Source organism: Daldinia vernicosa (genome assembly GCF_022497035.1).
Source record: "Daldinia vernicosa strain CBS 139.73 unplaced genomic scaffold F5Y00scaffold_16, whole genome shotgun sequence".
In the NCBI taxonomy this organism is placed as follows: Eukaryota; Fungi; Ascomycota; class Sordariomycetes; order Xylariales; family Hypoxylaceae; genus Daldinia; species Daldinia vernicosa.
In genome coordinates, this window is record NW_025953932.1 from 220,847 (window position 1) to 242,206 (window position 21,360).

Genomic DNA, 21,360 nt, shown 5'->3' on the forward strand with positions numbered 1-21,360 from the left:
GGGTAAAAGGAAAAAAGAACAAAGATAAAAATAAATAAATAAAAATGCAGAAAAAAAAAACAGTTGCTTAGAAATGATTAGTAACATACATACTGCTTCATGCGCGCGTAAGCAAGTTTTTTTTATTATTATCATTATTATTTTCTATCCATTACTGCGTGGTCTATCTGAGATACGACCTGTACCATACATACATACATACAAGTCCACTCTACCTTGGAAGCTACAAGACAGGCAGTCAGTTTAATGCTGCGTTGCGTTGCGTTGCGTTCGTATACATACATATACATACATATACATACATATGTACATATCTCATCAAGGCTACTGCACGACATGCATCTTCGTTGCATAACCCCGAGGCACCCAACGACGTCACCGGGCATGACCGCAGGGGTCCAAACTTAGAAATGTCGTCGCTGTGCGTTTTCCCTCCCCCCACCTCTTCCCTCTTGCCCTGTGGCTCGTATATTAACTGCTGCGCTCGTATGTATGTATGTATGTATGTAAATAAAATGAAATAATTAGGTAGGTAGGTACCTAAGGCATGCTGCAAAATAGGCGGAATAGGCACGTGAAAGCGTTCATCGGAGCGCGGTTTCGGCCTGCGGTTCCCTTCGGTATAGCCAGTATACCTACTTAGGTACTAGGTAGGTATGTACCTTAGCTATGACAAGTAAAGTACTAAAGTCTTGTTTGTGTTGAGTCAGCTGCTGTAGTGTAACTGTACTTTTGTCAAGCTATCCCTTACTCCCATTAGCTCGTTTATTCTAGAATCTACTCGGCATTAGCCGAAGCCACCCGAGTAGACCGGCATTGAAGATCCGCCTCGCTTAGATGGAAGCTACCTGTGAGTGGACGGGCATCTATCAATTTAGCCACATGTGAAAATTACAGGGGCTATGTGGCTTGACCAGGACATTGTGGCGGTGTTTTCTATAACACACGAATCAACACGTAGCATCAACAACGGCGTCGCCTCAACAATTCAAATACTGCTGCCTATATCTTTTACCTCCACGTTTTAACTTACATGTGAGAGGCATACGCGGCTATCCGCCTCTCGCCATGTGCTGCAAATATGTGCTTCGCCGCAAGACTACGCAAATCCATGTTATACAACGGTCAGTCATAGATCTCCAACCATCCTCTCGGGTAGATCTCGCCTCCGCCTAGTCAGTAGACTACTATCCGATTTGAGGAAAAGGAACCGAAAACGAAAACGAAAATTCTATAGTCAATCTGAGGCAGCCTATGACTTACCACTGGGTACTCCTATTATCCTGGTGCTCTAGGCAGTATTTCGCCCCTATTATAGGCATGACGAACTCGGCGGAGCTTTGATGCAGACACAGTTTCTATCATGTGAATTAATAAAGATATCAGATGTTATCATGAGGCTCAGAAATTTTATGTATTTGTGGGGCTATATGAAGCAAGCTGCTCATGTGGTCTACTTTTAGAAACTTATATGCATGGCAGTAATATCGTTCAGCTGGAAGTGGCGGGCTGGTTCTCACCATCGCCTAGCACAGCCGCGCGTACATCCGAGAACAAGGGTACAATACCCGTCCAGAGTTGGAACTGTAGGCAAACTTCGTTAGCAACGTGGATATGGAATCATAGCTGGAACTGTGGTTGAATCTCACGTACCTGGTAATAGCCTTGGGAGGCAAGCACCTCCAGACCGGGAATCGTAGTCCATCCCGAGTTCTCGGCCAGCTCCATCAATGGCGTACGACGAGGCTTGTAAGCCATCTCTAATAAGACTCGTGGGCCTTCGATATTCTTAGTCTGTTGCAATAGGGTAGTTAACAATTCCCACATCGAATTATCGATCGGCTTGTCCGCGGGCACCGTGCTAATGATGACGTTTGGTAGCTTGTGTACCTGACTAGCTTCGGCTACCTGCTCGATCTTGATGTTGTCACGGAATGACGAAGATGAACGAAGATAGTCTGCGGCTTTGGGGTTTCGTGCGACCACGTATATAGGGCTGTATCCGAGGGAGTGCAGGGCGTATATAGCTGCTCGACTAGTACCACCAGACCCTACTACCATTGCGCCGCCTGCCGTTGATTCCGTTGCTGTCACCAGTCCAGCTGACCGCAGTGAATAGACCATGCCACGCCAGTCTGTGTTATCGCCGAATAAGCGTGGTTCCGATCCGTCCTGCGAAGGTATAGGTACCACTGTGTTCACAGCACCAATGGCAGTGGCCGACTCCGAGATCTCATCAAGTAGCGACATAATGTCAAGCTTTAACGGAATCGTGACTGACGCTCCCCCAAAATCAGGTGATTTGATTATTTTTATCACGTCTGTGGCAGAGGAAGTTTCGAACAGAGAGTAGTTATGAGGCAACCCAGATTGGCGGAATAAGCTGTTGTGCAAAGCCGGTGATCGCGACGCAGAAATCGGGTTTCCAATAAGGTAGAATTGCTTAGGCTCAATCTCTCCGATCAAAGCTAAACCGTTGCGGATCTCAGCCGCTGATAGTTGGCCAGGAGCTGCTTTGAATGGTAGGTCAGGATGTGAGACGGGCGTTAAGAAGCCATTCAATATCCGGGAGAGCTTCCCAACGGTGCCCATGTTGAGAGCTATGATCGGCTTCCCGTGCGCAGCAAACATCCTATCCTTAAAGGTAGCTAACGAGAAGTTGTCTTCCAATTTCTTCGCGACACCTACAAGCTTGATGATGTCACCGTATTGCAAGGCTCGGTTGTACCACGTTTGCCAGCCGCCATTCTTCCAGGACAACTTACCTTCTGGGTCATGGTGTGACGCGATGATCCGTGTAGATTTACCCAGAGACTGGATAATTGTATCCAGAGTTTCGTCCGAAAGCGTCATCTCGAGGTCGACATATTCTACTCCCGTGCGTGCTGCCGTTTGGTATAGGGGAAGCAACTCCTTTTCGGATGTATAGCTAAAACGACCACCTTGGGAATTAGATCGGACCGTGAATATGATCGGTATTTTCGCGGCAGAGCGTAGAAGTGAGATCTGTTTTCCTACCGATTCTGGGGAGATGTCGTCAAGTAGGTCAACTCGCAATTCCACAGCATCTGCACCAACTACAACTCGCGGGATCACGTCCAGCGCTGACGATACGCTGGGCACAGTTAGGGACACAAAAAAGGACTGTCGCTTCTTCTTGGCGTCCTCAAGATGATTACCTCTCCCAGTAATTGCCAATACGAATCGGGAAAAGTCGGCAGGGATGTCTTGGAGACCTCCGGGGGAATCAAGGTAAGGACTGTGGTATTCGTAGTTACTGCATTCCTGGAAGAAGGGTTTGCGTCGCTCGTATACGCCTCGTATCTCTTCGGTGTAAGCAGGACGTGTCTTATCCCGCGTCAAATATTCTACCATTTGCTCGACGTCACGATTAACAAGGAGAACCACACCGCCGTTGCGATGGTAAGAAGTGAGTAACTCCCGAGCTTCGGGAGTCTCAACGATGCCACCGCCACAAGAAAAGACGTGGCCCCGGCCTTGGTTCTTGATAACATCCTTTAGAAGCTCGAGCTCGTCACTCCTGAAACCTTCCCAGCCCCGACCGCTTTCCTGTATAATCTGAGGGATTGTCATGCCAGCTCGTCGTTCCAATTCATGATCAAGATCAATAAAAGGGCGCCCGAGTATGCTGGCGACCCAACCACCTGTTGTAGTCTTTCCAGCTCCTCGCATACCGATAATGAAGATAGAAGACCCAGTCTCAGCTTGCTTTGCCTTCTTGTGAGATGTAGGCACAACGTCTTCGCCTTCTAGGCCGGCCCCAAATGACTGGGCTAACACATCCCACCAGCCGGGCCACGTCTTTCCGGTGCATTCGCGTTCCAATATTAGGACAGGTCCCGGTGCTATTATGGAAATGACGCTAAAGCTCATTGCCACGCGGTGATCATCATAACAGTAAATACCCTCGCTCGGCTTTGAAAGTTCCGTCAGCTTCTTACCGGCGATGACAATACCGTCCTCAAGCTCACTGCAATGTACACCGAATTTCGCGAGTTGTTCCCTCATTGCTGCGATGCGATTACATTCTTTGACGCGTTGGTTGGCAATTCCAGTGATCCGCGTCTCGCCTGATGCTACCGCTGCAAGAACGGATGCTGTCAAGAAAGCATCAGTCATAGGCTCCATATCGACTTCAATACCCTTCAAACTTCCTGGGCTCGGCCCAGTCACTGTCGTTGACGTAGCAGTCTGTTCCACAGTGCATCCCATAGGACGTAGCACATCGGTTGCGAAACGGGCGTCGCCCTGCAGTGAACTTGCGCCGATATTTGGGATCGTACAGGTAGTCCCGGTTATAGCTGCAACCGCGAGGGGGTACGTTGCTGAGCTCGCGTCACTTTCTACGACATATTCATCCGGGTTTTTGTATACGCCTTGAGGGATGTGGTACGTGTGCGGTTCGTCGGCTGATTTTATAACGGTAACACCAAACGACTTCATCATGGCGATAGTCATATCGATATAAAGCTGTGAGATTGGCTTGCCGCCCACCAAGCGAAGAGTCACGGGCTTCTTGGCATATGGTGCGCACATTAGGAGAGACGAAACGTATTGGGATGAAATCGTAGCAGCTAGTTCGATGACACCTCCATCTAGTCCAGCCGCAGCATCAACCTGTACTGGGAGACTGTGTTCCTGCCCAAGATATTTGATATTGATACCGTTTGATCGTAGGGCATCGACGAGGGGGCCTATAGGTCTGACCTTCATCCTAGCATTTCCGGTTAGGACAGTTGAAGTCGCAGTTGAAGGTGAGCACAAAGCGACTACTGTTGTCAAGAAACGAGAAGCCGTGCCCGCATTCCCTAAATAGAGAGGTTCATCGCTTGCTTGGAGCTGGCCGCCCTGTCCTGTAACCACGAGGACTTCGCCAGCGTCCTCCCACGAGTAGGACGCCCCATTAAGTTTGGCGATTGCCGAGAGCATGTACTCGGTATCATCCGAGTGAAGGAGATTCTTGACTCGGCAAGTTCCCTGGCCAAGTGCAGCAAGTACCAGAGCCCGGTTAGAGATACTCTTGGATCCGGGAGGGGTTACCTGCACGTTGAGTCCTTTAGGGACTCCCGGCTTGACGCGAATAGCAGGGGAGAGGACAACTCTTATGGCGCTATCGTCGACTACGCTAGCTCGGGGTTCATGTGTTTGACCTACGGCAGATAGAAGTACAATTTTCTTCTTCTTCCCTTCGTTCTTCTTATCTACGGCCATCTTCTCAAGTAGCACGTCAACGGGACATTTCTTACCAGCTGTCAACTTCACAATGCGCTTGTCATGGAGAGAGGTTGGTAAGTCGTAGCTTGCAATACACTTGACAAGTCGAGCTACTGCTCCAGGTCGTAAAACGCCAAGGTAACGAGCTAATTCAGCCTCCTTAACCATTCCGATAGCTACAGCTTCGCCATGTAAGACCTGGGGTGTGAGAATTGCTTCGTACGCATGACCAATGGAGTGACCAAAATTGAGGAGGTTTCGTAGGCCGCCCTCCTTTTCATCCTTGGAGACAACTTCGGCCTTGACGCGAGCAGAGGCGAGAACGATGCGCTTAAGTATGGCTCGAATCGGAAGTAACCTATCACTAGGGTCGGCGGTCTTAGATCGAATAGTGCTCAATATTAAGGCAGCATTTTCTTCCAAGGCCGTAAATTCAGACTCGTTCCATATAGCGGCTGTCTTAATCACCTCGGCCATGCCGTTGATGAACTCGCGCACCGGGAGGGTTTCGAGGAATGCGAGATCAATGTAGATGCGCTGAGGCTGCCAGAACGATCCAATAAGGTTTTTGCCCATAGGGGTGTCGATAGCAGTCTTGCCACCAATAGACGAGTCGACCATTGCAAGCAGAGTAGTAGGAACCTGGACAAAGCGAACACCGCGCATGAAAGTGGCGGCAACGTAACCGATCATGTCACCAATAACACCACCACCTAGAGCAATGATGACCGTATCCCTCGTGCATTGTTCGGAGAGCATCCAATCCTCTATTTCAGCCTTAGTCTCACGACTTTTAGAAGTCTCGCCCGGGGGAATTGTATAGGTAAGAAGTCGAGACTGTAGGCCTCGGGTCTCGACGGCCTTATTGAAGATGTCCACGAAAGGAGGAACATAACGATCATGAAGATTAGTATCGGTAATAAGAATATAGGTAGATGATTTGATATTCTCGAGAAGGTCATCAGAAACGAACGATCGCCAGATGTCGTGGTCGATAATGATAGAGTCGGATCCAAGAATAGAGATTCGGGTTGGACCCGACGCAGTGCTGGTCTGATCAGTCATTGTGTTGCTGTAACACTAAATGACGATCAGTGTAATCCGAATCAGAGCGTCGTCTGTGACTAACAAGCCTCGTTAGGTGTAAGGCTGAAAAGAAGCGTTTATACCATACGGGTAGCAAGGATAAGGACAAGGGGTCCCGAAAGGAGCCAGTCCACTTGATCTGGAGGAATTGGAGGGAATTCTAGATAGAATTGGTCATTTACACCATGAAAATACCACCTAATAAGAGGCGTGTTTCCTTTTTGAATCTATGGAAACATGGGAAACATAGAAATGAATAAACTAGCACCTCTAAATCAACTCAACTAGATAGATGCTTCAGTTTGAACAATGAAGTTTGCTATGGTGTGAGTCGACGCTTTGAGCTAGGGTCCGAAGCGGTCCCTGAAGCATAAAATTTTGGTTTGTTCCTCGTAGAATCTTTGTGGTTAAAATGGAAATTGGCCAATAGAATTCCAGCTATGTAACTTGTAAATGCTCGTGGCAATGAAGGCGCGACTCCGATATGCGGGGCAAGGGTAGAGGGGTTCAGGAGCTTGATAATTGATTAAGTGCGTTTAATCATTAATAGTGTTATAGACGGGTATACTCAACTAAACATCATAACAGGTAACTAATAGAAAATTGATAAACATTGCTTTCACGATAAGCGACGACTTAACTCTAAACTTTATCCTTATTCTTACCTAGATCTCCTGTTGGGTATTTATTTGATGATCCTCAGTCCTGACCTTAGATATACCAGGAGACATTCCATTCACCGGAAGTTTTTTGATGAAATAAAAGAAACCCTACGGGAATTCAACGTTCAATGGGCGGTACGTCTCATTTATATTTCTTTAGTCGCGTATTATATATAATCCTAACATTTATAATACCGATCGGAGGAAACGCGTCGTAGTCGGTGATAATAGGTCCGAACATGGCGTGCTAGGGCCATCGATTTGAACATTTGATATACCAAACCCTGGCTACGCGCCGTGAATCCCTATACATAAATTTTAATCCGAACCTGGGATTGCTGCTTACTCACTCACTCACTCACTCGGAACATAACGGAGGTTGCTCCTTGCAAAGCTTACCAACATCAACGTACCTCAGGCGTTTGTATGTTTTTCCTGTGCTCACTTCCCCTGACAAATATCTAAAGTCGGTCAAGGTACCTAGAAATAAAAGGAGTCGAATTCATACCCAGCAGTATTTACATAAGCGTATAGCAGTTTAGGAGCTTACGAGTTCAACCACGACGGGGGTATATAATATTAATAATAAATGCAACTGAGCCTAACCTCCTTTGTAGACGTCAAGGGTAATCTTTCCGCCTAGATTGGCAAGTCCGCAACGAATGGATCCCGGAAGGCCTCGCCGTTTCGCGCCTTTTCATATGGAAACTCTTTTAATGGGTTACAGTGGGTCTGTTTAATGACTAAATGATGAGGTTGGAGGACTCGTCGGAGATATTTTGGTTACCTATTTTAGGAATGACGAGTCCAGCTCTTTATTCCTTTATTGTCGTGTACGATATTGCCCTTTTGTTAGTTGATAACGTAGCGAACGCCAATAAAGATCATCAACCCGAGGTTGCTTTACTATTGCTCCGCTGATCCGAAATCGCTATTAATTAACGTGAAGCCGGGAAACGCATCCCCGGCGCCGGCTCGTCCCGTAGTTGGTGTAATAAGTAGTAGTATAGCTTTCCGGCATGGACAAACTTCCGATCGACTCGGAGAAGCCCGAGGAGACCGATTCCCAACCGGGCACCGGATCGGTCAGCAGAGAAGAGTCTATCGCGGAGCCTGACATATCTCGTGTACGCTCATCTGTCGTCCGTGTACGATCAAATAACGGACATGGGTGTGCCGATTTAGAAGAAGGCGACGCGACTGATGGCACAATCACACCTGCCCAGCGTCAGATTGAAAAGGATCCCTTCGAGGTATCCTGGGACGGCGACGATGATCCCTTGTGTCCTCGAAGCATGCCTACTGCTCGAAAATGGCTTGCTGTAATAACTGTTGGCATGGGAAGTCTTTGCGTGTAAGTGTCCTTTACCTACCGCCAACTAAACCCCAAATACATTCTAACGACGTATAGCACATGTACGAGTTCTATTTACGCGTCAACGTATAGTCAGATGAATCCAGAGTTCCACGTGTCGAGTATTGTTGGCACTCTTGGGCTATCGCTTTTCGTCCTCGGTAGTATGTTAATCATAGAAGCCCTTAAGTTGTCTTTGCTAAATTTTCAATTCTAGTTGCCCTTGGGCCCCTTCTCATGAGCCCAATGAGTGAGTTCATCGGAAGGCGGCCGATCTATATTGCCTCGTGGGCCATGTTTCTGATATGGTTAATACCAAGTGCCGTGGCGCGTAACATCGCGACCATGCTAGTGGTATGTTCATCCAGAAAAAGCGAATTACCCCTGGCTTTATTATAGCGGTAGACTAACGTTGCTTAGGCGCGATTTATCGACGGTTTCGCCGGAAGTTCATTCCTCAGCGTCGCTGGTGGTACAGTCAGCGATATATTCAGGCGAGACCAGATCCAGGCGCCAATGGTTATAGTATCTTTAAGCCCCTTTATCGGTTAGTGATCATCGGTGTATAAGTATTCATATAGCCCAGTTCTAACGGATTACAGGTCCTAGCTTGGGTCCTCTACTCGGTGGATTTATCAACTACTACACAAATTGGAGGTGGACGTACTACGTATGTTTTTGCATCTAATCTCGAGTCTTATTTAATGAGGCCTACATTGCTAATTCGTGAATCTCAATAGGCGCTGATCATCTGGGCTTTCCTTGAGTTAGTCATGATTGTCATTTTCGCACCAGAGACATACCGTACGTGGCTGTATGTATATTGCTAGGAAGACATTTGCTAACAACGACCTAGATCCCATCAGGCTCCGCGAGAAAGCTAGAAAACTAAGAAAAGAGACCGGCGATGACCGATGGAAGTCACCGATGGAGAAATCGACCAAGTCTGTAGTAGTGACTATTGGATATTCCCTCCTGCGACCATTTGAGTTGCTGATATTCGAGCCAATGTGTCTATTGCTCTGCCTATTCTCTGCCATCTTGTTAGGAGTCTTATACCTGTTCTTCGGGGCGTTTCCCCTAGTCTTTGGTAATACCTACGGTTTCAACCTTTGGCAAACCGGTCTGAGTTTCCTCGGAATCTTTGTGGGAATGATCATTGCCGCTGCAACTGACCCCATATGGCGGCGCATTAATCAGCGGCTTTTGGACCAAAATGACGGTATTCCCGAACCTGAATTCCGACTGCCATCAGCAATTGCAGGTGCCGTCCTGGTTCCTATTGGGCTTTTCATATTTGCTTGGACCGCATATGCTTGGGTTCATTGGATAGGACCTATCATTGGGTCTGCTATATTTGGCTCTGGCACACTTTTGGTGTTTACCGGAGTATTTACCTTCCTAGGTAAGTTGAAAAAACTCGCGAGCTTCAAGTTTCTAGATTTCGGGACTAACGGGCGACTGTAACAGTGGATGCATACCCACACTACGCTGCTTCGGCTCTTGCTGCCAACAGCTTTGCTAGGTGTACTTTTGCTGGTAAGTTGAGACTCGGAAACGAGCACTCCTTGATGCGTATCGTCCACTAACCTAACCTTTCAATAGCCGCGTTTCCCCTTTTCGGAATACAGATGTATAATAAACTTGGCTACCAATGGGGATCCAGCTTGTTAGCATTCCTTACGGTAGCGATGATGCCTTTCCCGTATCTGTTCTTCCGATATGGAAAGCAAATCCGAAAGAAGAGCAGATTTGCTAATTAAGAGATGGATATGTATAGGTTAAGACCTGAGTTAATATGAGAGATGGCACAAAATGTTTAATGCGAATAATGATATGAAGTACATGTAGCTAGAAGTGAATACACTTGATAAGTGATGTACTATGTTACTAATATTTATTACTTTTACTTTTACTTTCTCTACTTATCCTTCTCTGAGGATAGCGTCTTATCCAAGCAACGCTACTTCGTCCAATCTAAAAAATGAGTATCCGGGCGACCATCTTCACACAAGACTACGGATATCTCGAAATGAGGTTTACTCGACTGAAGACGTAACGATTATTTAACATATTAAATTACGATTAAGCTATGCCAATGAATGATAGCGTTGACTAACTAATGGACTTGAGCTGCTTGTAGAGGTCATGAGCTTGACCTGAATGAGATTGGAACGACAATGGTCACGGAAAGGGTTTCCGTCCGAATTCCATGTTGGCCGACTGGAAACAGGTGTAATATCCGTCGCCTTGTAGCACCTCTACTAGGAACCAGCGCATTAATGACAGCTTCACAACCGGCACCTAGCTCCTTCTATCGTCGGACTGGTAAGCCTTGATGCACTGTGACCAGTCGAAACTTCAAAGTAGATAGCCCGTTCCCCTATCAATTCGTTGAGATTTCCGTATGCCCTAAATGATTGTTGCTACGCAACAGAAAGTTCCACGTAACTGTGTTTTTAGGCGTAGGTACCTAGTAGACAAGTCTATTACATTTCTTCCCGTCTCTACCTCCTTAGGGCTGATACACTCCTTTCTTTCCTTCCCGCTACCTGTCCAAACTCGGCATCAAGAGGATTCTATCCTAGAGGAAGGTTTCTGGTCCTAAGAACGCTATGTCGGGGTTGAGTTTCCAACCTGCTGTACCTGGTAGCATGGTTCAGATCATGGGCATCCAATGGCCTCCTCCCGTCATGCCTGGTATCGGTCCGTTCGAACGTGAGATTTCCCTGGAAATCGAGTGTTTGTGTGGTAAGGTCCGTATACCACTAAATAATCCCACCACAGGGGATATATACTGACAACACGCTTTGGTAGATTTCCGCTACTATTCACGGTCATGTTCCCCTGCAGGTAAGCTATCACCGTTATGGCTCCATTGCGCCGGCGACTTCGGAACTGACTTGGAATTAGCGCATCTGCCATTGCCGCGAATGCAAGAAAATTACCGGTGGAACCCACGGTGACTTCTTGCTTATCCGGAACAACAGCATGCTCACTTGGAGGTGCAACACTGGTAAGCTCCCCATATCCCCCGTGGCCTTCCATATCTGCTTCTTACGCCACGTCGAGATAAGAGAACCCATACTCATATCTGTTTAGCAGAATTGAAGGCTTTCTCTTACTATGTCGGAGAGGAAGAAACAGAGAACAACGTCAAGAATGTCTTCCGCTGCCCCACTTGTTTTACTCCCATTTTCATCGGTCAAGGCAACCCAAATTCCAACATAATGCTGTTCTTCGTCGGCTGTCTCGCTGACCCCACGTGGCTGGATGACCACAAGCCCGATTCCGAGACTTTTACGGGTGACAGATGCGCTTGGTTGCCGCGTATAGCTCCACCCTCAGCTCCATGCCCCGGGCCGCAACCCAAGTTGGAATAGAAGGATACCGAAATGGTGTCTCTGGACGAATATTAAGTTAATCGGAGATCTCGTAACTCTGAGTCGCGGACCTAAACGACACGTCTTGGTCGAGTGACGTATACGTTAACAGTGTAAAAATCTTCTCTTCGTAGCCCCTTGCTTTTATCTTCATGTAGGTAGGACTGGCTTCGCATCGGCTTTATCGTTCGGTTTGGTCGCATACCTGCGAGGAATGCAATAGATGATGTGATAGCGATACGAATAGGCAAGATAGCAAATATTCATAATGCATGACACACTGTCGCAGATATTCACCTTGACGGCAATATCTTCCTTGCGTATTCGCGGCCTAACTTTAGTATCGCTCTGACGTGATCTTCGAGCCGCCTATCCTTGCGCCTTCGCATCCAGAGTAATACGATACCCAAAACCACCATATCCACTGCAAGATGCTTTGAGACGATCCATAATATCCAACTAGTCCATGCTTTGAGGCTCTTTTCCTTCTTAGACCTCCATTCGCGCCCGGCCGTGATTTGTTCTCGTAGAGCCGCGACTTCGGCGGATAACCTTACTACGGCGCGCTCTACTTTTCGCGACCACCTATCGCCTTTCTTCACGTATTCCCCATCGTCCTCGTCGTCCTGCCTCTGGCGATACTCCTGTTCCGCAGCATCGTCCTCGCTCATTGGGCTGAGCACCTTCATAGGTCCCTCCGTCCCACTTAATGGTTCTTGGAAATGTCGGGGCTCGGCGAATGTGGCCTCCTTCGGTGATGCATTAGATGATGACGGGCTGTTATTCTTAATCTGATCCCAGACGAATTCGAGTTCTGCAACCAGTCCTTTGCCGTCTCTACAAATGTTTTATATTAGCTCACCTTCCACCGACCACCACCATCCCCACTACCAAGAGACTATGGCCCACTATATGGTTATTTCGGGGATAGTCGAAGAGAAACTTACGGTGTGTTGGCATAGTGATGCATAGTCTCGATCAGTGCTTCGATGTATCGGCGTTTAGCTTCTGTCCGGCTGAGACCATTCTGTGCGTTCCACGCGTCCCATTTGTCCTGCTCGCGTTGCAGCTCGTCTACATCAACGCCTGGCCGGTGCTCAGGCCGCTCCATCACACCGTCTACGTCACCTTCCATTGCTTGCTTATACAGGCCATATAGCCGTAGCCGGTCGCTCGGCGGGGGGCGTGACGCTCCCGTCTTCGGGATCTTCTTGACCGTATTCAGCGCGTGGACAAACACGCGGTCTATTTCAAGTGGGGACTCGATTAGCGACGGGATAATGGTTTGAGAAGTTGAAAGCAATGCAGAGAGAGGAACGGAGCGCTTCATTGAATTGGTTGGCTGGCCCGGTGATGGTGGGCCTTGGTTCTCGGGGGACATACCAACTGAGTCGGCCATCTTGAACCGCTCATCTGTATTGTCAAGAACTTCGGGCCCCTAGTTTTTTTTCTCGTTCTATCTATATACCCCTAATCCCTACATTTACTAGTACGCACTCGATAAATGTGGTACGTTAGAGGCGTGGCAAGTAGAAGACCGTAGGTATGCGTAGCGAACCCGGTTATTGCTCTCCCAGGGAGCACGTCGACGCGGCGCCGAAGCAGATGAGGGATCACCGCCCAATGCGTTGGTTCCTGCGTTGGTCCCTCGGCTACCAATGGGAACCCGAGGTTAGGAACACGTCATCTATACAGGTGGAAAAATGCAAGCAGATGGATAAAATATTAAGGATAGTATAGGTATTGTATATAGCTCTGAGCTGGTTTGATATGGCACGATTACGTTAAACCACTGGTTAGGTAGGATTATTGGAAGTAAAGTGGTAGGCAGGTATGTAGGTAAGTAGGTAGGTATGTATTTATTGTACAATTATTAGCTTTAAATAGATGTCGATCATTGGGTAGATTAGGTAGATTAGGTAGAGTTGGAGCTGCAGCAATTCTCTCCATAATGGGGAAACTTTCGATAATCTACATATTCGGGTGTTAGGGGAATGTAATTGCCTCGGCGTAGAATTGGATCCATTCTTTACCGGGGTCAGGTACCTTGTATGCAGTGTGTACGCACCTAATTGTACCTACATCAATACAATTTCGGCGTTGGTCGCTCGCGTGCTAGTTAAATTAGTGCTAAGCCTATTCCTTTTCCGTGTTCCGACGATTGCACGTGAAGAAGACAACTCCAGATCAGATGGCAGGATGGAAATAGGTATGTACCTTAGGTACCTAACCTAACCTAACCTTTACTTGTATTATGTAATATATCTTATCAGGTATGTCTTCGGGCCTCGCTTGGTTTATTATTACTTTCGGGTTTCACATCGTAAAGGACCACAGTAGAATTGTTTCAACACCCTGACTGTTATTACGGCAACAAATTTGATTTTGTTCTCAGCTATACCAGTTACGACCAGTTGTCATACTCTTGCTGGTTTGACTCGGCTAAACTTCTAGATTTCAAAAACTCTTCCTTCTTCTGCTGTAGACGCTTGATGAGCTTCTTGTTCTCCAGCGCTGCGCGTGCCGCATTATTTCCTGCCTCTTTCTTCGATAATGCACTTCCGACACCTAGCTGGAGGTTACTTTCTCCCCATCCGCTGAGGAATACGCCTACAGTGTATAATGGAAGACCCAAGTGTTTATCCTTCTTTGATTCACCCACGTCATTGTACGAGAGTCTGATTCCCTTCACAACGATAGTGTTGCTCAATATAACCTTATAGGGTAGGTTCTGTTTTGTAGATTTCTTATCGCTGTCCGTATCTTGCTTCTCGTTTGAGCAATCATGTTTAGAACTTGACTTGCCTCTGAATTCTGCTCGGATCTCATCTGCGAGTTCTGTGCTCCAGAGCGCCTTTAGCCAGGACGACACACGCGGTAAGCTTTCCGGATCTGCTAAAATCGTAGCTGCGACGTAAGATTCAAAGATGTCGCCGAGGGCCTTTTTCCTTACTACCTCAGATGCCCTAGTCGCTCTAGGCTTTTCGAGGGGGCCAAACTCCACGGGGAAATTTGTACGTTTGTCGATACCGTATTGTATGGTATAGTTCAATAAATTCTCGTTCCTAATAAGCCTCTCCCGTAGCTGAGAGCATCGCCCAACAGGTAGATTGGGGAAGGTCTGGAAGATGAAAGATGTAGATATGAGATAGATATAGGCGTCGCCAATCCACTCGAGCCGTTCATAACTCATTTTCGTCGGGTCTGATACCATACCCGAGTGAGTAAGTGCTGCTTGCTCGAGGTCCGGGTCCAGGACAGGGGGTAAAGGTGGCAGGCCAGAACTCGGTATATCATCAGGCGTCCATCGAGTCAGAGATATGTGATTTGGGATGGGAAGTGCTCCAGCCCCAAGTGAACTTCTGGAATCTCTCCCATCTTCAAGCTTTTGGGCTTTTTGTGGTCTGGGATTATCCTGACTAAGAGCACTCGTCTATTAAAGCGTATATTAGCAGTGAGAACGACACCGAGTGGTTGAATGCTTACCTCGTCTTGTGCGAGTAATTGCGCGGTGGGTAATATCTCTTTGTTGTGGCGTTTTAATACCGAGATTATTTCGTCATTTATGTCGGAAGTATCACGAAAATTTTGGAGCTCCTCATTTAGAGCCTTGACTGTTTTTAGTAGATTTTCAGCATGCTTTAGGATTTGAGAAACTGATGTAGGGTTTTGGGGGCTGCTAATGGAGCCAACCTCCGCGAACGAACGCTTCGACATGGCGCCTATAAATTTTGCGAGTACATTTATCGGCACTCGAGAGATTTATATGTGGAAGAGTTAAGAATTGCTGATAAAAATTAAGCCATATTAACAACAGCGCAACTATTTTGTAGTTTTTGAAGAGGTTAAATGTTATCCGTGGTACCTAGGTCAGGTACCTAAGGTATGTAAATAACAGGTTAGGTACGTGTATGTCTTGACTGAAGCTATGCGCTACCTGAAAGGGAACAATTAACCGAATTTTACCCGGCAGACGCGCCCCACGTTCAATTGAACAGTCAAACTAACTGCGACATACTTCATCTTTAATTGTGCGACAAGCAAAAGTTGCTGCATAAAAGGTCAAAATGGCGGCTGTCCCTCGTGCGAGGTTGCTGAACCTCATGAAGGTATGTTTGTTTCCTTGATTAGTTTCGTGACGAACAAAACCAACTGATGTTCCAGGCTCAATGCGAAGTCTTCTCCACAACATACAATCCCGATGGGATACGAATGGGCAATAATATCTTGCGACAGCGATTAAGAGGACCAACGCTTGCCAAGTACTACCCCCCAAGAGGACCGACAATCAACACGTTAGCGAAAACGTTTAAGCGTTGGAATCTGGAGACTATCAACGAGGAAGAAGAGGATAGGCTGGAACACTTGGCAGGGTAAGCTATATCTACTTTACAAGCATTACACACATATCAGAATCTGATCAAGACATAGAGTGAGGTCGCGCGGAAAAGGTGCACCGAAGAAGAAGACTGGCCCGCCTGCTGGTAAGATCCATTCCTCCCGTTTTGCTCGGAATGGCACTAACTTCCAATATAGCGAAGCACAGGTAGAGACGAGATTAGTCTTGTCTACCCTTGTACATATATACACAAAAGTAACGGCGTTTATGGATGTAAATCATCAATTTATTATTACGAGACCAGATATTCGGAATATAGAGGAACTAACCACACCCTAATAATGCGCCAATGCTCTTTATGACTCTTAATATCTCAACATCTCTTCCATAGTCTCGTGACCTTCGATTAGTCTATGAGCGTGGACTCACGATAGTTAGTCGTCTATTAGGGCGCCAGAGGTTTGTTTATTGAACTTAAAGGGATACCCCTCTGCAGCCACTCTTATAAACGGTTAGGCACGTTGGTTGCTAATATCTGCCTGTCGTTTAGTATTCCTATACATGACCTTAAGTTAGCGCCATCTGGCATGCGTTCATAATATGAATGCACGATAATGTCTACTCCCTACCTACCTAAGGTAGCCAATCGATATGAATGCTATTAGGAAAGCTATATGTTTATATAGACGTACGCCTATGTGCAAAAGGTAAGGGTCTGATGCGAGTACCGGTGTATATATGAGCCTGATAACCGATTATCCTTGAAGGCTTTCACCACACCCATGGGCTTGTAAGCGGCATTTCTAAGCACACTCAAGCATTGAACTGCGTATTAATGTATATTTAATGGTACCTAGAGGGGAGAAATAAGGACGTTACTTCCATGTGAAGATCTGTCACTCAGCACCCAGGGGAAGCAGGAAGGCAGGTAGGCAGGTAGGCAGGCAGGCAGTTGAGACTAATTGTCTCTTAGCAACGCAACGGGGCGCAACTTCCACCTTGTCCAGGAAAGGCGTGATAGGTACAGATCCCGTTCTATCCAGACTCAAGCCGGCCAGAAGAAGGATTACTCCTTCCTCTTTTCAATCCTTATCGTTGAATTCATACGTTGCGTGCCACGCTATCCCTCCACCCCCTATATTAGCGGTTGTCATAAATTTCGCGTCTGTTACGTCTTCACACATATGAGCACATCCATGGTCACACCTGGCAACTGTTTCTAAAATACCAATATTATCTAGATATTTGACCCCTCTTGACCGTTCCGCACTGCAATCGCGTCGCTTTGCAAAAAGGCTTAGCTTCGGTAACTGCCTCTTTTGTCAACTACATATATGTAGTGTACTTTAGTAAGTTACCTCGCTGTTTCCTCAAGGGGCGCAACTTCCTCACCATACATGTGCTTATTTCTACGCTTCGACCAGAGGTAGGTAGTATTAGCTACCTCGCACTTGCCGTAATTTTAATACGTCAAGGTCGTCACCTACTTCTATCATACCGTACCCATCAGTTGCATATTAACGCAACTTCTTCTCCCCTTCAGCCAGAATTTATCCATCCTTCCCACCTTCAACATCTTCCACCATCCAACTCCTCTAACTCCCAAACCCATCCACTACTTTTCTTCCATTTCACTCTCACTATACCATCTAATTCTTTTGTTGCAATCGAGGCATCTATGCCATTTGTCAACTTCTATTTTGGGCACTTAGTGGTTCAATTTAAAACAGATTCTCTTTCTGCCGGCGACATTCTTTGCTTCTGTACTGATTAGGACAGAAGCTATGTCTGCTATTCCGGTTCTTTCGACTGGGTCTCCGAACCCTCGTCGCACACCTGCTTCCAACAAGCCTTTGAAGGAGGAAAACATCAAGGTTGGCAAAGAGGATACCTCTACTGCCAATGTAAGTGATGTCCTTACACGTCTCCTTCGATATGTGAGTGATTATTATGGTTTGGTTAACATACCTATCCTTTGTAATTGTGTTCATCCATCGGTCTTGTCCATATTATACCTTGCTTATCGGATAGGTTACTCTTCTTATCTCTGGCTCGGTATTGTTCGGATGACGCAGCCGAAACTAATGGTTGTCTACAACAGGAACCGGATGTCCCTATGTCTCAGAAGAAGTCAGTTTCTGCTCTCTCGACCTCTTCCTTAGCCAACCAGAGCTATCCTAAGGTTAGTATCCACCCTATGGCCACCTTCGTCTGTATCGTATTTACTGACTATAATAGAAGATGAAGCTTAGTCACGACTCATCATCAGGTCCTTCTAGCTCTCCTGATCCAAACCCAATGGACCACCTACTGGAGAAACTCTCCCAACAGCAAACTGCACTCCACAAACAGGGAGATGCTTTGAAGACCTCTGAAGGGAACTATGTGTACCCTCCTGCCTTGGACCATACGCCCTCAAGCAATTCGGTACCAATTACACCAGCGAACGAGAACTTCGGCAGCGCAGGCCCGACCACTCGACCGGCCAGTGCGGCTTTGAATGATGGGAGCCCCAGCAACGAAGAGGTCCTTCGCTTGAAGCTGCAACTTACCCAGGCTCAAAACAAAATCACTCGACTCGACCATGAGCTTGCTCAGAGTCGCCACACTCGACCCGGACTGGCAGAACACGCCATGGGTGGCTCTCCGCTAGATGTAGATTTCCCTTCTGGATTTCAGGTTCCTCCTAACCCATCGCGAGTCCCGGGTCCTACGACCCTTGGTGTTGGCACTCAGCAGGTAATTGGCAGGGAAGGTGGTAATTCCTGGTCCACTTTTGATGACTCTCGGTCGGACACCAGTGATGCCTTATCAGCTACAGGCTTTAACCGCTCTCGTAACATCTGGGGGCCAAGCAAGAGTGCTCAAGGCTCTTTCCAGGGCGGTTTCCCAGGTCCTGATTTACGCCAGAGCAGCCAATGGAGTGGACGTGGTGCCAGTCAGGGGTACATGGATCAAAGCCTGACTTATGAGCCCGTGGCTCCTGGTGGTTATCGTGGAGATCGCCTGACGCCGGATTATGACATGACGATTCGTCCCGTTGGCAACCGACGGAACAATCGAGTTGATAATCGCCTTACAATGCCTGCTTTTAGTGCACAGCCAGGATTTGGAGGTGGTTACAACTACGGTAATGGTCAGTACGGATCTGATCATGGCATATCTGGACCGACCCCGGCTCCGACTGGTTCGGGAATTTACCCTACTTATCAGCCTACCGCTGTCGGTACACCGCTTTCGCCTCTGGCGAGTGAGTTCACGTCAGTTACGGGTAGTGCACCTTGGAAGTCGGAGGTAAGTATCGATCCGCTCTTTGATTTCGGGCCGTCACTAATGTAGACCGTATCACAGCCCGGAACTTCTGAAGGCCAGACCTATTTACCTACCACGGAACCTCTGAACTACCGCCGCTTACTTGATCGCAATGTCAACTGCAATTGGAAGTACATCGTTGACAAGATTGTCTGCAACAATGACCAGCAAGCGTCGATTTTCTTGCAGCAGAAACTCAAGGTCGGAACGCCAGACCAGAAATATGAGATAGTAGAAGCAATTGTTGCCCAGGCTTACCCACTGATGGTTAATCGCTTTGGCAACTTCTTGGTACAACGATGCTTCGAGCATGGAACCCCAGAGCAGGTGGTCAAGATCGCCGAGGCCATTAGAGGATGCACACTCAACCTCTCAATGGACCCATTCGGCTGCCATGTAGTCCAGAAAGCGTTTGATTCCGTCCCGGAAGATTACAAAGCTATCATGGTCCACGAATTACTCCGACGCATCCCGGAGACCGTTATCCATCGATATGCATGCCACGTCTGGCAGAAGCTCTTCGAGTTGAGATGGACCGAGTCCCCGCCTCAAATCATGAAGTACGTGAACGATGCGCTCCACGGCATGTGGCACGAGGTTGCTCTTGGAGAGACGGGAAGCTTGGTTGTCCAGAATATCTTCGAGAATTGCCTCGAAGAGGACAAGGTATGTCTAATAGAAGTCTGTATAACATTTAATTGCGATGCTAATGAGACTCTAGCGTCCTTGTATTGAGGAGGTCCTTGCCAACATCGATATCGTTGCTCATGGCCAGTTTGGAAACTGGTGCATCCAGCACATCTGTGAGCATGGCGCGCCAGCTGACCGAAGCAGAGCAATCGACCACGTCATTCGCTACGCAGCAGAGTACAGCATGGACCAGTATGCTTCCAAAGTAGTTGAGAAGTGCCTGAAGATCGGCGGAGCTGAGTTCCTGGCACGATACCTTGACCGAGTCTGCGAAGGCCGTGTAGACCGTCCCCGAATCCCTTTGATTGATATTGCTAGCGACCAGTATGGCAACTATCTCATTCAGTGGATATTGACCCATGCTTCCCCTCAACACCGCGAGATTGTTGCCGCGCATATTAGAAAGCATATGGTGTCTCTCCGTGGATCCAAATTTGGATCTCGTGTCGGAATGCTCTGCACTAACCCGGCTGTGGCCACTCGACCGGGACCTGGTGTTAGTACTGGCTTAGGACGCATGCCCACGGGTCCTCGATACAATGGCCGTGCTTACCAATAATGGCATGGTACTTGCTCGACTGGTTTCATGACGGATTTGCGTTTGATTCAATTGATGAATGGCCTCGTATCTTTCGCCTCAAAAAGTGTTTTTCGATGTCGCATCTTCGTCCCCGGTCTCGACTTCGGCGATTGCTTTTGCGTCCATTATCTTCCTTCTTTTCCTATGTCTTGCTTTCGGACAAATCCGAGGCTATTAATTGATTTTAATTCGGTTCTCGGACGAATCGATTCGCATATGGCAAGTCTCACAGAAAGCATCATCTCAAGCAGAAAATTTACGGAATCATACGTCTACGACATCCTACACCCAGCAGGCTACTGCCCCGCTTGGGTGTCTTGGACACATCATCGTTATGGGATTTTGCGATATGAAATCAAAGCATCCACTCCATTCGTCCATTCTTTTCTTATTCCAACTCGGTTACTCACTCACCACCTTAATTAAATTGGATGGAGGACAAACCTTCTACCGATCAAAAGAACCACATAGTGTCTCACCTTACCTTCTAATATAGTTGCATGGATTGTTATTCCTGATCTCAGCTAAGGTGGACATTCTGCAGAGGATAGATACTTTGTGTTGGGAATCGAGTATTCAGGTTTTGTAGGGCTTTTAAGACTGACTCAAAACCGGTAGGCGGCGGAGGTTTAATCGGATGGGGACGAAAATCAACAATGTTAGTTCTGTTTTTGTGCTATCGACAAAGTCTTACATATGCTCCTTGTATTACGAAAAGT

The 21,360-nt window shown here is 47.3% G+C and overlaps 7 protein-coding genes across 7 annotated transcripts; 4 read left to right on the forward strand and 3 right to left on the reverse strand.

Moving 5' to 3' along the window:
* Window positions 1-1,491: 1,491 nt before the first annotated feature.
* Window positions 1,492-6,300, reverse strand: F5Y00DRAFT_260824 (Pentafunctional AroM protein; the record flags this gene model as incomplete). Its single annotated transcript, XM_048011085.1, has 2 exons — window positions 1,492-1,584; window positions 1,654-6,300. The coding sequence occupies 2 exons, from the start codon at window positions 6,298-6,300 to the stop codon at window positions 1,492-1,494; spliced, it is 4,740 nt and encodes a 1,579-aa protein (XP_047866021.1).
* A 1,419-nt stretch (window positions 6,301-7,719) lies between these two features.
* F5Y00DRAFT_40256 (MFS general substrate transporter) lies at window positions 7,720-10,115 on the forward strand. The gene is made up of 9 exons (XM_048013613.1): window positions 7,720-8,337; window positions 8,395-8,501; window positions 8,555-8,691; window positions 8,758-8,884; window positions 8,940-9,007; window positions 9,078-9,141; window positions 9,194-9,742; window positions 9,808-9,876; window positions 9,943-10,115. The coding sequence occupies exons 1-9, from the start codon at window positions 8,003-8,005 to the stop codon at window positions 10,098-10,100; spliced, it is 1,614 nt and encodes a 537-aa protein (XP_047866022.1). The 5' UTR covers window positions 7,720-8,002; the 3' UTR covers window positions 10,101-10,115.
* An 837-nt stretch (window positions 10,116-10,952) lies between these two features.
* Window positions 10,953-11,720, forward strand: F5Y00DRAFT_260826 (Mss4-like protein; the record flags this gene model as incomplete). Its single annotated transcript, XM_048011086.1, has 4 exons — window positions 10,953-11,093; window positions 11,155-11,190; window positions 11,251-11,353; window positions 11,440-11,720. 4 exons carry the CDS (start codon window positions 10,953-10,955, stop codon window positions 11,718-11,720), a joined length of 561 nt encoding a protein of 186 aa, XP_047866023.1.
* Window positions 11,700-13,349, reverse strand: F5Y00DRAFT_40413 (acyl-CoA binding protein). The gene is made up of 2 exons (XM_048013614.1): window positions 12,668-13,349; window positions 11,700-12,557 (listed from the first exon to the last, which is right to left on the reverse strand). Exons 1-2 carry the CDS (start codon window positions 13,117-13,119, stop codon window positions 12,014-12,016), a joined length of 996 nt encoding a protein of 331 aa, XP_047866024.1. The 5' UTR covers window positions 13,120-13,349; the 3' UTR covers window positions 11,700-12,013.
* A 713-nt stretch (window positions 13,350-14,062) lies between these two features.
* F5Y00DRAFT_233597 (ribonuclease III) lies at window positions 14,063-15,594 on the reverse strand. The gene is made up of 2 exons (XM_048007324.1): window positions 15,207-15,594; window positions 14,063-15,153 (listed from the first exon to the last, which is right to left on the reverse strand). The coding sequence occupies exons 1-2, from the start codon at window positions 15,435-15,437 to the stop codon at window positions 14,125-14,127; spliced, it is 1,260 nt and encodes a 419-aa protein (XP_047866025.1). The 5' UTR covers window positions 15,438-15,594; the 3' UTR covers window positions 14,063-14,124.
* A 160-nt stretch (window positions 15,595-15,754) lies between these two features.
* Window positions 15,755-16,625, forward strand: F5Y00DRAFT_233599 (mitochondrial ribosomal subunit S27-domain-containing protein). The gene is made up of 4 exons (XM_048007325.1): window positions 15,755-15,829; window positions 15,885-16,093; window positions 16,152-16,204; window positions 16,257-16,625. The coding sequence occupies exons 1-4, from the start codon at window positions 15,788-15,790 to the stop codon at window positions 16,268-16,270; spliced, it is 318 nt and encodes a 105-aa protein (XP_047866026.1). The 5' UTR covers window positions 15,755-15,787; the 3' UTR covers window positions 16,271-16,625.
* Window positions 16,626-17,506: 881 nt separating this feature from the next.
* Window positions 17,507-20,705, forward strand: F5Y00DRAFT_233602 (ARM repeat-containing protein). Its single transcript, XM_048007326.1, has 4 exons — window positions 17,507-18,241; window positions 18,298-19,353; window positions 19,411-20,037; window positions 20,093-20,705. Exons 1-4 carry the CDS (start codon window positions 18,176-18,178, stop codon window positions 20,618-20,620), a joined length of 2,277 nt encoding a protein of 758 aa, XP_047866027.1. The 5' UTR covers window positions 17,507-18,175; the 3' UTR covers window positions 20,621-20,705.
* The last annotated feature ends 655 nt before the right edge of the window (window positions 20,706-21,360 follow it).